We start from the raw sequence: 15,303 nt of genomic DNA, 5'->3' as shown, positions 1-15,303 counted from the left end.
CGGGATCAATGCCAACAATCGGGGGCAGGCACGAGTTTCGGGAGGCTTCAGTTGGTGCTCAGCAGGTATACAGGCGGGCAGCAGCGATAGATGGCGGGCCACGGCAATGACAGCGCCTACCTGACAGCTGGGCCCCCATTGACCAGTAGAACTGAGGACAATCGGCCTGCACTGCTCTCTAGGGCGCCCAAGTTATAGTGGCCATGTAGAGGAAGGTAATGGCAATGCCTGTAAGCAGCATCAATGATGAACTCCAAAGCCTGAAGCCATCATGAACAAGCAGACGCCTCAACACCGACTCCCCATCACGCCCACCAGCAAAGAATGCCTCGACGCCGACCTTCTGCCAAGACCATCTCGTCGCAAGTCACCCTGTCGCGAATGTCGAGTAAGGTAATAGCAGGAACAGTAAATAGCGTCAATGACGAAGCTCACAGCCGGACCTCCCCATGGGCAAACAAACTTCTCAACACCGACTCCCCCGTCACGCCCATCACGTCGCGCCTACCGAGTAAGACGATGACAAGACCAATAAACACCGTCCATGACGAAGCCCACGGTCCAAACTCCTCACCAGCAAACAGACACCTCAACACCGACACCCCATCACCACGCCGCAGATAACGAGAAGCCTGATCGTTCATGATGTTCCCACGGTGGTATTATCGACAATGCCTGCCTGTCTGTCTGTACAGAGTACATAGTTCTACATACAAGGAATGGGCAAAAGGAAGCAAGCACTACTCAGGTATCATTGTTCCGTTTTTCCCCTAGCCTAAACGACGAAAGTACAACGCCTTGCGAACTCTACATGTGACCGCGATACCCTCATTGGCGGCGGCAGTGGTGGCGCTATGAATGTATCCTAGGTCCTAATAGTGAAGCCCATGTTCTCCTCATGTCTCCACGATCATCGTATCGCTACTCTCCTCTTCTTCCTCCTCTGTTAGATCGAGCACGCGCGCATATTGTACAGTGAGTCGCTGGAGTTCCCTGAACTTGCCTGTGTGTGTGAAACTTGGTTAGCCGTGATCGTGACGAAATTGAAGAAGGGATTGACAATAAATGAAGAGGAAGGGATGAGAAGGAATGGAGTCGACGAGTTGCAAAGTAGGCGTGAAACTTACCAAGGATCATGACAACTCCCTTCAAGAGTTCTTTGCGGTCCCATCCACAGATCTCGTCTCCCGTGCTGAACCAGCCCTTGGCCTCATCTCCCTGTTCCGTCTTGTCCTGCAGAATGCCGCCAAGCAGGCTGTTCATCAGCTCCTCGACCTTGCTCCTCAGGCCCTCTGCGCCTATGCGCTTGGCGTACATGAACAGGTACAGCCGGAACTCGTCCTTGGATCCCAAGGTCAGGGCGCCCGCGATGCGGTTTTCCAGGTGAGCGATGCTGACGCTCGACTCGAAGTCCTCGAAGCCGTCCTTGGACAGTAGCAGCTTTACTATGCGCTGCAATGTGTAGGCGCGGCCCTTGAGCAAGAACTCGTTGGTGGTGTGGCGCTCGAGGAAGGGGATGATGCCGGCCGAAACGCTGGCTTCCTCTTCCTTGGAGGCCTTGGAAGCCGTGGCGCCAACAGCTGTCGACTGAAGAGAGCCGATGGACGAGTCGTTACTGTTCCAATACTGGCTGCCCACGGCCCACCATGACTCAGAGAGACGCTGCCAAGTGTACATGTTAGGATTATAATAGTATCCGTCACCATTCGTCAGGGTGACAATGATGTGGCCATTGGCGTTGAGATGGGCAGACGTCACGCCAGGAGCTGGCATGGCTGCATGGGGCTGAAGAGAATGGATGGCGATCTCCAGTACGGGCGCAAGGGAAACAGGCGTGTGGGGCGAGGATTGGCTATTAATGTTCCAAACATAGCACATGCCAACCGCTGTGATGCAGAGCAGCCACCACCCTCGACATTCCAGTATGACGGGTTGCGACTCCAGCACCATGGCATTGATCAGTCGTCGGCCAGCTGGTGTCCATGTATAGATACTACCATCTTCGCAAGCAGCTGCCCAGAAGTTCTTGTTGCCAGTGACGAGTACGATGGCTCGGGGCAGGAAATCTTGCCAGAGGACGGCGCCGCGCTTAGAGGCGGTGACATGTGACGGATCTCGTATAGAAACCGGGTTCTTCGCTTCCAGAATCACATTCTCGGGCGTTTTGGATGCGTCCTCCAAGCTCGTATCGCCTAGCAACACCCCACGTTCAAGTGGTCGAACAATGTGCGACCTTACCTTGGGTACGGCAAGTCGGACTTGAGATATAGCAATGGATGGGTTGAGGATCGCTGGCCGAAGGTACTCCGGAGTGGGAACGAGGCCGTGTTTCGGGGGTTCCAGTGTGGCGGGTTCCAGTCCCTCGACACCATTTCGCACGATAGGCCTGGGTCCGGTAGCTGCCCGTTTGGGTGGGTGATCGTCTTCTTCCTCGTCGAGGGGGATTGCTTTGCGTTTGTTGCCCAACAACATGGCAGCCAAGCCGCCCTCTGGCAGACCGTCAAATGGCTTCGACAAGTCGAGGACTGTTTGGGGCATATCGTTTTGGGCCGTTTTGGCGGTGCTTGAGCCGACCAGTTGGGTTTGCGGGAGCGAGGACTGGCCAGTGCCGGATGAGGAGATCAGCATGGGCGCGACCCTCTTCTTGCCGTCTTTGGTGACCGTAACACGCGATTTGAGCTCGTTGACTCGTTGTACTTGCTTGTCGGAGTTTTCGCCGGCTTCTGCAGTCTTCTCCTTGTCCGTCTCTTTGGCGGCTTCGGATTCTAATTGCGCATTGGGGGTGGCCACGTTATTGGGCGTCGCCGTGCCCGTCTTGACGCCATTGGTTGGGGGTGTATCCGTGTCTTTCGACATAGGGTGGAAGTCGCCCATCAGAGCTCCCATCCTTGACTCGGCACCTTTTCGTTCACCCTCCTTGCTGTGATGCTCGAGCCTGTAACCGTCCACGTCCTCGGCAATACCCATGGCCTTCCTCGAGGCGCCATACTTGGATAACGCCTTGTCCGTCTCTTCCAAATTCGCAACCCATCCAAGCTCGCCCGTCTCGAACCTGACTGTAATGATGCTACCATCCAGACTGGCCGCGAACAGGGTCTGGCCATCCGGTGTCCATGCAAGGTCGGATATAGATTTGGCTGCGAGGTCCTGCAGGATCACGACAGGTCTCGAGGTGTTGGTGTTCCAGATGCTCAAGGTCTTATCTTGGCCAGCAGATGCTATCACTGTCACCAGGGAACCGCCCGAGCTACCGTTGGTTACGCCATTTTCAGCTGGCTTCTTGGTGTGGAAGAGGCGCGGAGAGAACATGCAGACTTCGGTCGGGCCCTCGTGGCCAATCAGGTTGATTTCGCTGTCCCACCTCGATCGCTCAATGATGGCCACGGAGCTGACTGGCCCGTTGACTGCGTTCGCGGCAGCAATGTGGTTACCATCCGGAGACCAGGAGCATCTCCTGAAGTAGGTCGTCAGAGGCGAGGATTTGAAGGGGGTGTTGATGGTGGTCTCGAGCTGGAAGTTGTTGACCATGTCGTGTTGCGTCGCATTCGGTGCCGGTGACGTAAAGCGGAAGATCTTGATCGTTCGGTCGTCGCTGGCCGTGGCAAAGAACTTGTTGGCCGGATCGAAGGTAATGCCCTTGACGTGGCTCTGGTGTACCGACAGGACCTTCAGTTTCTCGAACGTGTGCCCTGACCAAATCACAATCTTGGAGTCAAGACCGACGGACACCAAGATGGATCCATCGTAGGACCAGCCCAAGTCTTGCACGTCATTGTCGTGGCCGATCAGTCGCCGGGAGGTTTTCCAGTTCTCGACGGGAGGAGGTTCGTTGTTGCTGCCAAAAGTGGCTATCGTCGGTGGGCCGCTTTCAAGCTGGTAGATACAGATAATCTTGTCGTCGGCGCCGGATGCTAGGAGGCGACTGTTGGGCGAGAATCGGACGGAGTGGATGGTGCCGAGATGGTGGCTCATGTGGCAGAGCTGCCTCGGTTTCGTGTAGGATCTGTCATCGCTATTGTAGATGGCTTCAGTCGACCAGACTCGGACATTTCCATCTGCACAGGGGGTTTCTTCATGTTAGTTTTCTGTCTGTTGCAGGAGAAAGAGAGGGGTTTCTGGACGAACCTCCGCCGGCTGTGGCCAGCCTCTTGCCGTCGGGCGACACATGACAGCTGTAGACCTCGAAATCTTTATTCTCGCCTGGAGCGCAAAGGTTAGAGACGCATAGTTCAGGGCGCAAAGGCCGGCCGGTCGGTCAATTGGGTTTACCTTGGTGGCTCAGCCATGATGGCTTGATGATGTGCATCGTGAGTCGTTGACGCGATGCGACTGTCGCATGTCTGCTGTGACCGAGATGCGTAATTGATGGGGATGAGGTGGTGAAGCTATCATGGAAGGCAGGCACAGCTTCCTACCTCTTAGGTGCGTGCGCCAAACCAATCAATCAATGAGTGGCTTGGGAAATGCGCGACGCGACGGATACGTTCTCCAAAGCCGTAAGCTTAAGTGGGTCAGGCGCCTGGGGCAGTCGGTGATGCGGGCGCTGCAACCGGTACGGATCAATGTTGGCCCCTGTCGGCTTGCTTGGGCGTGGGCGGTGCCGAGACAGAGCGTTGAATGCCCAGACTCTCTTCAATTAATAAATGTTGTAGAACTGTATGAAGCACCAAGACACCTTCGGGGTTTCGAAAGAGCTCAGTGACCCATTTGAGACTTATATATAGTCGTTTTCTGTATATGGGTCTTGTCCAGTCGATAACGTTCTGGAGTTATCTGGATGACGAGAGTCTTTAACTCAAAGCTGAAAATCGTCGGTACATCACTACACTGAGACTTGTAGCACAATATTTGGCCGTGGTGCCACATGCACATTCACGGATGTGTTTGGGGCGATATCTTCCTTGCTTCTGTGTTCACTTTTGGAAACTGCTTTCAGATGATACGCAGTCATTGCTGCTGCACCTACGAACATTGGAAACGGTATTGAAAGTGTCAGTGAAGGCACCACTTATGCGTGGCGATCCCATGTCTCACTGCGCCCAAATACTCTATGCGCCTTCCGCCTCTTGGTCTTGGTCATCCTCTATGCGACACTGCCGCTCTCTTGCTCTCCGGCCAGCCGCCACTTTATCCGCCCTCGTAGGGAAGTTGTGTCTATCCCATACATCCCGCAACCTGAGGTCTCCTGCCTGGGGCGGAAAGTCCCGCCGTTCCCAAAGGTCCCGGTAGATGCCAGTTTCCCGGATCGGTTCCTCGGGGTCTACACGATGGGTATTGGTCTTGTCGACTCTGATAGGCAGCACAGGTACCGTCGGCTCGTCCTCGCCCACGAGGAAGTCCAGCAATGCCTGCCTCTGTTCCGGCAATAACTGCACAATCCTGTAGGGAGCTTCGTATCTGTCCGGGTGAAGGTAAACGGCGTTCGGGTCGGCATCTGGAGTCTTGGTCGGATCTCTCCTGTCGAATAAGACCACGCCCCCGATAATTTGGGCTTCGGCCCAGTACCCAGCCATGTCGGCTGCACCATTGGGATACTGATCGTAGTCGACGTACCACGAGTGTTGAAACAAGGTAGGCAGAGGACCATCAGGGTGTTTTCTCCAGTAGCGCTCGTCAGACTCGGGTGGCTTCCAATCATGGACGCCGTCATCCTTGTGTATGCTCTCATCTCGTTGGTATATCACAACCGCGATCTGATGAAGAGCGACGGCCACCATTTCAATCAAGCGAATGTTGAATGCTCTTGAGCCAGGAGCTGCTTCCTGAAACTCGAGCAGAAGCTAGATTTCATGTCAGTCAGTATGGTCAGGGGGGCAGCATCAGGGGCTTCTGAACAGGAATGCGACTTACCTCAGCATCGAAGCGGAGGGTCTCGAGATGGAACTCGTTACGAAACTTTCGTGTCTTGTCCACCATGCCCGGGCATAGCTCCTCGTGGACTTCATAAATGGGATGATCGTCGGGGAAAGCGCTGTAGCCTCTGTTCCCAGCAACATCTGACAATGGCAGCCCATCAAAAAGCTGCGCATAAGTCACTTCGGCAATATCCGTCGAAATAAGCCTGGTGATGGCTGTGATGAAGTAATTACGATGGCCCTCCTCGATGTCGGCAATGCTAAGCTTGCGGGTGGGCGCATTGTCCTCTTCTGTTGTGTCTGGTGGTAACTCCAATGAATCTGCGGGAAGCTGGGTTGACATCGTGGTTGATGGTATGTGCGGAATGAAGGAAGCTGACAAGACGACAACATTCATTGCGTGTTGATGGGAGAACTGAAGGGTGAGGCAGATACTTTATTTGCGCGGATGGATCCGACAATAAGTCGAATAATGTTCAAGTAGTGGACAACAGCAGCCGTTGGATTGAAGATCAAGTAAGGCGCTGGTCTCTGCATGTGGTCGTTTCTTGCGGGGTGCCCTGGGGCCCAATCAACAGACGCGCGGTTAGCTAGCACCGCTGCCTGTGTCACACTCGCTTCCCAGCATACTCGTAGAGGTAGGCAAGGTCGTGATCTAAGGGATTGATAAAAGGAGAAAAGGGAATCGACGGCTTCCTGGCCATATCTACAAGGGCGATTTGGCGATACCGCGGGGTAGGTCTATACGACTCTTATTCTGAATGTATACTTCTTCCATTCCATTCCTATCCCTATATTTATATCTTCCGTCACCTTCTGGTGCCCTTTTTGAATTGATTGCTATATGAAATACGTTCTCGTTTTGTCCAAATTCCCTTTCTACTAAATTCTATGTACTGGTGGTTACTCCTTGTATTCCTCTTCCCCCTAGATACTGACGGCAAAGCCCACAGGCGAAGACATGAGCAAATATGGCGGCGAACCAGCCGGCTTCGTCTCCGTCAGCAAAGACGTAATCGAAAGCATGATCTGCGCCCGCCAGCAAAACCCCAGCGTCGCTGGCGAAAGTTATGCCACGCTCAAGTTCCAAATGGTACCCACTATTGCCCACGACATCATTAGCCTCTTCGTTGAGTTCCTGGCGGATTTCGAGCGAGCCACGACGCCGTGCAACGTGAGCATGCCGGACTACAAGCTCAATGACTCCACCGGTGAGGCCGGACGGTACTGGGAACGGATCTTTCTTGGCGGGGTTGTCGAGGACTCGTCGACGAAATACCATGTGACTCGTAGACAGCTCCATCCCTGAGAATAGGCGACTAAGCTGCGAGTGAGGAAACGCATGGCCAAGGCGTCTATCGCAAACTCGCCACCGGGAGGCGCAAGTCCCAGGACTGTATACCGGCGGTTTCCCCCCAGTATTCCACGAGCTTACGTGGGGTCGTCGTCCACGTCGTCCACGTCGTCGTCGTTGTCGTCTCACAGGCTTACCGATTTCTTCAGGCGATAACACCGCATAAGGAGGTCTGGATACTTTATTCCAAGTGTTTATAACGTTTGTATCTAAAATATTCAGTTTCAATCTTCCCGCTAGTACAGCCATTCCTTTGGCATTTACTATGATGCTGTCTACTCCATCGCCTATAAGTCGAAAGCACGTACACGTGTAATTCTTGCCGACTGCACCACCCAGGATTTTCGCGCGCGCGGACAAGGAGTTTCCAGGCTATTTTGTGGAGTGCAGACAATACGGGAATATACAACGACATAGCGCTCCCGGCGAGACTGACATAACTCTTCTTAGTAGCCGAACGGGCAACGGCAGCTTTTCGACCGTCGGCGTAAGGCTTGGTACGGTCTTCTGTGACCTGGCTTAAGGGCGACGCTTGACGACCGGGAGGAGCTCGTCGTGGCCGGCGGCAAGGGTGCTTGCTAATAAATATGTGCTAGCCAATGCAAAGAAATCACGACAAGATGGATGCATGTACTGTACTGGCCAAACCAAGACATGGCTCTCCGCCCAGATGGAAAGCTAGCGTTTTTTCTTCCTCTTTCGCTACATCCCAAGCCTCCTGGGCAGAAGCAAGAGACTCGTAGAGAGCAATGAGTCGCTGCTGATGGAGGAGTTCCAAAGCACCATGCGCCAAAATTTGTGCCAATAATGATATCCTCATATCAATATAGAAGATTATACTTATGTTCTCTTATTCCTTTACTGCAATCGAGTGTTCCCATGTAGCTTTGTCAGGGACAATTAAGGGGGCGCACGTACACGACGTAGACCCACTCTTTGTTGAGAACCATACAATCATTCTCTGGCACCGTAGCTTTTCAGTTCTCAATCATAAGATACCATAAGCTAGCAACCATCAATTCCCCCATTCGGAAACAATTCCGAGTTCAAAGCCCGCTTGGCTTAGTGGTAAAGCGCATCACTAGTAAATGGAAGGAGCGTCTACCTCCAAAAGGGAGCCGCGACCGACATGCAATGATGAGATCACTGGTTCGATTCCAGTAGTGGGCAATTTGCTTTTTGCCATTCGGACGGCGCGACCGACGAGAAATGGCAGTTGTTTTTTTGATGCAACAATTTCTGGGAACAGCTTCCTTTTCCCCATTCTGTTTCGAAATATTTATCATCGCATCGCTTTTCGGAAAGCGTCTGCTCTGGACCACGTCGCAAGTTTACCTGGCGTTGCCCGTCTCGTTGTGTCGTGCCCCACCAAGGATAACTCCAAGACCCAGCTGCGAGCGTCCCGTCTCTGGCACTTACACCTCAACAGCCAAGACGTCTCTTGCGATGCATCACTTTCACACTCTCGGGCTCTGATGTCGCTCTTCAGGAGAGATTCACAGGTTGACCAACTTTTCGATTGAATATGTTTTGTTGGTATGTTTAGTTGGATAAGTGGATGATGGATCGCTACGTGGCCGTCTTGCGCCGCCCCATTGAATGCATGGTTCTTTCTAAGAAAAGCAGTACGCCCAAGATATATGCAGAAAGAAACGCTATGCTGAAAATCAAAGATCGAGATGAAGATTGGGTTGAGTAGATGAGCAAGTCACTGTTTAGTCGTCAATAGGCAGGACCTTGCGGATGCCCTCAGCGATTTGTTCTGTGTGCGCATCCATCGTTAGCTGGGCCATTCCATTTCAATCAGTCTCAGGGGGCGTGCATGATCAGGAAAACTCACCCTCCAAGTACGGCATGACATGGTCATAGTCCTTGCACACTGTCGAAAGAACAACTGTCAGCAATCTGTCTCACTTTCCGACTGGTCCATGCTGTTTCGTTGATTGCTTACCGTGGTGCCCGTTCCAGCTCCCGTCGAGCGGGCCGTTATCATCCGAGTCGGACTGGTCGTGCGGCTCCATGGCCAGGTCGCCCGAGCACATGATGCCTTGCCGCAGGTAGTCGACGCAGTGCAGGTAGTGGCTGTGGTAGTCGCCCGGGAGGTGCTCCTTCGTGTTGCGCTCCAGGTTGGAGTAGATGCGCGCCATCATGAACTATTCGTTCCCTTGGTCAGCGTGCCTGTGTAGGTACCTGGCAGGTATGGGAATTGGGGGCTACTCACCACGCAGTGCAGCTGGTGCGTCATGGAGGTCGTGAAGAACGTCTCGTCTGTTACCTCGCCCCATCCGGATCCAACTACGATGCGGTTAGCCTTATCTCGTTCGGTTCCAGTGCATCACCAAGGATGCGCAGCAGAAAGGGACATACTGGGCAGCATGGTGTTCCATTGGGCGATCGTCTCGTTGGAGAAGAACTTGGACGTATCGTTGGGCACGAAGGCCGGATCCGCATTGAACTTGACGATCTTGGTCGGGACTAGATACCGCACACGCAACAGTTTAGTGCCTCATACTCTTCCATCCTGGAATGCAATGCGGAACACTCACACTCAGGCCCCAACCCCGTCACATCCCCCCGACCTGGATCGTCGACACCGACTTCTCGCGCCAAAAGTCCCGGACCAGCAGCAGCGACAGCGAGATGTTGACGCACAGCAGCAGCGTGTCGACGATCCACCGGTACCGCCGGAACCGCGTCATGTACTTGCGCGTCGTCGACTCCTCCTCGTGCGAGTGGTGGCGGCAGTCGGGGTGATGGTGATGCCTATCAATGTCGCCGCGCCAGTGCTTCTCGTCGCCCATGACCGACTCATCGACCTCGGTGCTCGAGCGCCCGTCGTCCCGCTCCTCGGTGATCGCGACGTTCTGGTAGCCGCCGGGCTGCTTGCTGTACTCCATTCTGTTGTTGTTGCCGCTTCCTTTCTGCAAGAGTCTCATCTGGCGAACGATCGATCCGAATCGGGATGTAAAGTAAACAGGAAATACGCAATATCTGATTACTTGAACAGGGAAAAGTCGAAGCCAGCTTCCGAAAAGAGACGAAAAGAAGTGAAAACACGACGTGATGCGATCGTACCGTAGGGATACCAGTCCTGGGGAAGAGAGAAGGGGAAAAAAGGGGAGAAGAAACAAGACGGAGAAGACCAGTAGTCAGTCAGCCATGGAAGACAGACGACAGGAATAGCCGGGGCACTGGGCTTGGCCCGAACCAACCTTGACTCCCCAACGGTGCAGCAGCTGGGAAGTGAATCAAGTGTTGCCATATTGGGAAATGGGGTTCCTGTTTCCACTTCCCTCGACTTCACTGTTTCAGTCTTGGCGCGGGCATGACTTTGCGGACTCTGGGAACGATGCGATGCTCAGAAACGCACCTGTCATTCGCTAGTTCCAGGGCCCGGAGCCGGGTGGGTGGTCTGAACTATCCCCACGTCGCAACGACACGCGCATGAGACCGACCAATGCTCGCCCTGAAGCTGAAGAATCGCCGGTATTACATAGTCACTATTATGTAGACGAGCAGTTTGGCAGACCAAACGGATCCATCTGCTAGCTAGGTCCATCCCAATCGCCGGGTGCTGCACATAGGTGAGGGGCGCGATGGACTAAGAATCGGAGCGTTGGCTGAATTCAGGCAGTCAACCCCGGCTCTGGCAGCACCTCTGTGCGCCGTGCAACCCAAAGTCCCGGCATCGCGCTGGCAGTGATACTAATACACGTACGTTGGAGCTGCTTTCTAACGGCCGAGGTGACCTTCATTGGAAGCTATTAATGTTCCACGACACCTACCACATGCACGTAACATGCGAGACAGGATCTGGCATTAGGTAGTGAGTGATGAGAATACGAAAATCGCTTGATAAGCGAGAACGGCACCAGAATGCCGGGTAAACGTACTGCAGCGTCGTCGCGCAGGAGGGAGGCATGGTTCAAACAAACCTTTGCGGCACAGGGGAGTGTGTGGGCGTCCCGTGCCGCGCAGGGTAGAGGGGCCGGGTAACTTCCAAACCTTCTGTAATTGGCGAGGTTCGGCGAGGGCGTTTCACCATCCCAGGCGGGCCACAGGCGGGCCCTGGCAGTAGTTCGTTCTCGTGACAGGGTGCTAGGGAACCCCCGTCAGAGACCTGCAGGGGGTCTTGAACAGAAATGCAACGGTCGCTAAGCTTCAGCTTCTAAGTCAATTAGGAAAAATTGCGCGATGCACCAATCACAAGGTCGAGGGGGTGTCCCCGACGGCGGTGGTGCTACGTTCAAGGGCCCAAAAAGTTTGTAGAAGATATCTGAGGGCAAACTGCACCGCGGTCAATCGGGAAACAACTTAATCGCATTGATCATCGCTACCAGTTGAAGTCGCCTTTTCCCAATTAGTTTGGGTAGGTATGTTTGGGTCGTGCACCCGGCAATACCAATGTCGGGTTTCGCACCGACAGGTGATGTTTCCAGGACCAACAGTACCCTTACTTCTCGAAGGTATTTGCGCTACGCATCTGATCTTCGACGAACTTGGCAGTGATTCAAAAACACCTGCTTGCAACGTAGTCTGTTTGCAGCTAGTAATCGAGCGGCCATGCACTGGTCTCAGCTGGATCAGACGATTCCAAACCAGAAATAGCTTCATTGCACTTCTGATCAGAGCAACAGATAAGTTGACTCGACGCCCGCTCACATGCCCTTGCTGCGTCATGTTTGACCTCTTGCCAAGTATATTTCTGAAGATTGAAGAGTCGTATTTGCTCATTCGAGGGAGTCAATAACCATCAATTGACGTGAGTGCTGGTCGCAACCCATTCCCAGCTGGATAATTCCGGCTTGGCACCCCCGCTGAGCAAGGGGAGTCGGCCCAAGGTTTTCGGCAAGCGGCAAGCGGCGCAGATCCCGTGCATGTTAAATTCTAATATCAGATTTCCATGTTTTCGCCTCAGCATAGCAGCAAACACGACCGGCAGTTGGCAGGGGAGGCCCGAGGATTGTGGGAAGCACCACCTGGGTCTTGTCATCCATCTGCGGCACGGGCGGTCTGCATCTCACCAGGTAAAAGCTCATACAGTGCGTGTGGGTTGTGTGTGAATCTTCATGTTCTCATTTCTCAAGAGAGTCGCAACCGAGCGTGTACTATCTGACACTAAAACAAAACGCAATCGCAATCCATCTCAAACCAGGGCCAATGACGACCATGGCAGCAGTCCTCCCTCAGTGGGTGGCACATCATTTCGGCCCCGTGCCGTCAAAAACATATTCCAGCCTGTTCTCTCTCCAAACCAGACTACTCCTCCAATCTTTGGTTTCTTTTTGGGTGATCCCTTCTCTCGTCAATCAGAATCCACAGAGGGAAGAAAGAAAACGAGAAAGCCCCAGAAAAGAACGAAACGGGTGTGTGTATGGGGGATGGGTGCGTTTAACAAAGGTGCAGCGCGCCGGCGACCTGGACGCTGAAGCCGGCGTCGTCAAATGCGGTTCCCCAGACCTCGCCGGGGCGGTAGGGGCAGTGGTCCATGGCAGCCTGGGCGTAGTCGGCGAGGGCGGAACACTTGAGCGTGTAGCTGCCGGTAGGGTTGTCCCAGCACCACCTATGATTTCCAGCAAAGGGTCGGGTCAGTAAGTGGTATCTGAGTAAATCAAGGAATTGAACAAGAGCCGAGGAGGGAGAAGGGCGGGCAGGAAGCGGATGGAAAAGGCAAAAGGAGCCAGGCACTTGTCGTGTTTGTATGTGAAGGGAAAGAGGGATGGCCGACTTACAAGATGGCGCTGTCCCAAGAGCAGCTGACGCGGCCGCAAGGTCCTGGTGTAGCACCGCAGTCGCCGGTGAGGCCGCGAAGGTAGTTGATGCCATCGATGATGCGGTCGCCGACGGCATAGCCCCAGTCACCACCATTGGGAGTCCAGCATTGGATGTTCGAGATCTACACGGGAAATTGGCGCCGTCAGCGAGAACGAACTTGACTAGGTACCTAGGACCCTTGAACCAGACCAGAAGGGTGGCTTGGTCTCGACAGTGACTTACCTTGAGCTGGTGAGGCGAGGCCGAGTGCTTGCGAGGGACCTCCATGAGCTTGTACTCGGGGTTGACTGCCTTGATCTGGGCGTAGATCTCCTGTGGGAACGAAGCCAGAGTCAGTAGGCAAATTTCGTGTACAAGTTGAGTCTCATTGTGGAAAGGCTTACCTCAACAGTGCCGTTGAACTCGTAGATGGGGCCGTCGACGGTGACATTGCCGCGCCAGGTGATGCCAGGCATGGCGACAGAGCTGTTGGATGCGCCAGTGCCATCGCGCTGCGAGACATGTTAGATGGGTATCTGGTAATGATGTGAGAATTGTGAAGGTCCAGGGACATACCGACACAGCAGCGCCGCTGACGAGGGTGCTGACCAGGGCGGCCAGGAACCAGAGGGTGAGGGCAAACATGATGTCTTGCGTTCGGAGAATGATGGTAGATGGGATCTGATGAGAGTTGTTGATCAATGAAGATGAAGGGATTCTTGGTTGGATGAAAGTGAGTGTGTTTTGGTTTGTGGTGGAAGGTCAAGTTGGTGAGGTTTTTGTAGTGGGTTGGTTGCGGGATGGGCGCTGGAAGTGTTGTTGGTGGAACTTGATCAGATGCAGGTACTTATTTACACAACAGAGAGCAGATGTCAATTACTGATTTAGAAAAAGAGGCCCAGTATGCCTAACACAGCTGCTGCAGACCAATTGTTGGTTTCATAAGCCGACCAGGAGCAGGAACTATTGGCCGCTTACCGGCCCGGAGGTTTTTGGTTTTCACCACTGATTCACGGCTTCGTCACCTACGGCGTACCAAAAGGCACCTTATGGTAGGGCAGCATAAGTACAACCAAGGATGTCTGGTCAGGTGATCCTGGTCGTATAGTCCTACCCCGGATTCTGCGTTGGCCCAATCATTTCCCATCCTGATTGACCGCCCGTCCTCCCCAAATTCTTCCGAGACCACCACCACCAACACCACCGCCTCCGATCGAAACCCCCACTCGGCACTTGCGATGTCTCATTCCGGGCTACCGTCCCTATTCTCCGGAGTTGGTCATGGACACAAGTGCTGGTCAAGACTCGGATGGAAAATCCTGGAAAGTAACCAAGGCCGTAAACCGTATGATTTGCCGAACCTTCCGCACACCACATATCAATTGGCGCAGTAGTACAGATTTTCCAAACGATGGCCTGATTCACAAGATGCTTCTAGCCTCTACAGACCATAAGACTCCCACCGCCACTGGTCTGTCATTTGTGACATGATTTTCATTTCACACCCAGCTCGCAAGTTGATTGTTGATACGCCACATGATCTAGACTGCGCAGCGTAAAGGGCACTTTTGACACAGCAAAAACCTCGTGCAGTCTGACATGTCATCCTATTACTGTCTCTAGCTTTCTCATATGCAGACATCACTGCTAGTCAATAAAGATCTTGCGCGCCTAACTGTCACTTGTAGTTGAGAAAACGCTGTCTTGCCTCCTGATTTCATCCCAAATCTGGCAGGTCAAGTATTATGCGTCTCGGGTTCTTCGCGATCCTTGTAGTCATGTCTACTGGATTCACGTGTCCTCTGAGCAGTTCTATGTGCCTTAGTAAGGCGTCGGAGTCGTTGGAGCTGCTTCTAAGCATCCTAGAGCACTCTATCGCCACCTCTAACAACAGAGTGCCCTACGTTAGGCATACTTCTTTCTATGTAATGCAGGGGCTTTATGACCGGGCCATATCGCAAACCAAGCCTCGGTGCGTGTGGAACGCAAGATTCGAAACAGACAGAGTTGGAAATTGGGAGTTTCCAGACTGGGGCTAATAGGTCTCTTTGCTATTTGACGCAAGTTGAGCCAGAGGAAAATAGACTAACGGCCACGTTCGACCACATTCGGACCTTCGATATAGCCGTGCAACATGGCTAGTGAAATGAGACGTCTGGACGGACCAGATGCCTCCAGAATTTATACGACGCCCCTGACGACCAGGGCTGCGGCAACGGAGCCACAAAGCTAATCTCCAGAGAGCACTCCTGATACATGTAATGGGGGCGAGAGAAAAGAGATTTCGAGGGGAACTCAAGACATTGACTCTCGGAATGTTTTCATCCTGGAGAAGGAACA

General features: G+C 53.5%; 6 protein-coding genes across 6 annotated transcripts; 1 reads left to right on the top strand and 5 right to left on the bottom strand.

Moving 5' to 3' along the window:
• Positions 1 to 896: 896 nt before the first annotated feature.
• On the bottom strand, positions 897 to 4,306 carry PG985_000067 (protein HIR1; the record flags this gene model as incomplete). The annotated part of the gene is made up of 4 exons (XM_066819836.1): positions 897 to 1,003; positions 1,128 to 4,055; positions 4,126 to 4,200; positions 4,270 to 4,306. 4 exons carry the CDS (start codon positions 4,304 to 4,306, stop codon positions 897 to 899), a joined length of 3,147 nt encoding a protein of 1,048 aa, XP_066690715.1.
• A 742-nt stretch (positions 4,307 to 5,048) lies between these two features.
• On the bottom strand, positions 5,049 to 6,198 carry PG985_000066 (uncharacterized protein; the record flags this gene model as incomplete). The annotated part of the gene is made up of 2 exons (XM_066819835.1): positions 5,049 to 5,780; positions 5,851 to 6,198. 2 exons carry the CDS (start codon positions 6,196 to 6,198, stop codon positions 5,049 to 5,051), a joined length of 1,080 nt encoding a protein of 359 aa, XP_066690714.1.
• A 618-nt stretch (positions 6,199 to 6,816) lies between these two features.
• PG985_000065 (uncharacterized protein) lies at positions 6,817 to 7,164 on the top strand (the record flags this gene model as incomplete). Its single annotated transcript, XM_066819834.1, has 1 exon — positions 6,817 to 7,164. One exon carries the CDS (start codon positions 6,817 to 6,819, stop codon positions 7,162 to 7,164), a length of 348 nt encoding a protein of 115 aa, XP_066690713.1.
• A 1,760-nt stretch (positions 7,165 to 8,924) lies between these two features.
• Positions 8,925 to 9,586, bottom strand: PG985_000064 (uncharacterized protein; the record flags this gene model as incomplete). Its single annotated transcript, XM_066819833.1, has 4 exons — positions 8,925 to 8,971; positions 9,161 to 9,362; positions 9,431 to 9,504; positions 9,577 to 9,586. The coding sequence occupies 4 exons, from the start codon at positions 9,584 to 9,586 to the stop codon at positions 8,925 to 8,927; spliced, it is 333 nt and encodes a 110-aa protein (XP_066690712.1).
• Positions 9,587 to 9,773: 187 nt separating this feature from the next.
• PG985_000063 (uncharacterized protein) lies at positions 9,774 to 10,106 on the bottom strand (the record flags this gene model as incomplete). The annotated part of the gene is made up of 1 exon (XM_066819832.1): positions 9,774 to 10,106. One exon carries the CDS (start codon positions 10,104 to 10,106, stop codon positions 9,774 to 9,776), a length of 333 nt encoding a protein of 110 aa, XP_066690711.1.
• A 2,494-nt stretch (positions 10,107 to 12,600) lies between these two features.
• On the bottom strand, positions 12,601 to 13,608 carry PG985_000062 (uncharacterized protein; the record flags this gene model as incomplete). The annotated part of the gene is made up of 5 exons (XM_066819831.1): positions 12,601 to 12,772; positions 12,942 to 13,105; positions 13,207 to 13,296; positions 13,368 to 13,475; positions 13,540 to 13,608. 5 exons carry the CDS (start codon positions 13,606 to 13,608, stop codon positions 12,601 to 12,603), a joined length of 603 nt encoding a protein of 200 aa, XP_066690710.1.
• Between the last annotated feature and the right edge of the window lie 1,695 nt (positions 13,609 to 15,303).

This window comes from Apiospora marii (genome assembly GCF_038362585.1).
Source record: "Apiospora marii strain CBS 49790 chromosome Unknown utg000001l_segment0_segment0, whole genome shotgun sequence".
NCBI classification, from domain to species: domain Eukaryota; kingdom Fungi; phylum Ascomycota; class Sordariomycetes; order Amphisphaeriales; family Apiosporaceae; genus Apiospora; species Apiospora marii.
The sequence above is the reverse complement of the archived record's forward strand: the minus strand, read 5'-3'. Positions and strand labels throughout refer to the sequence as shown.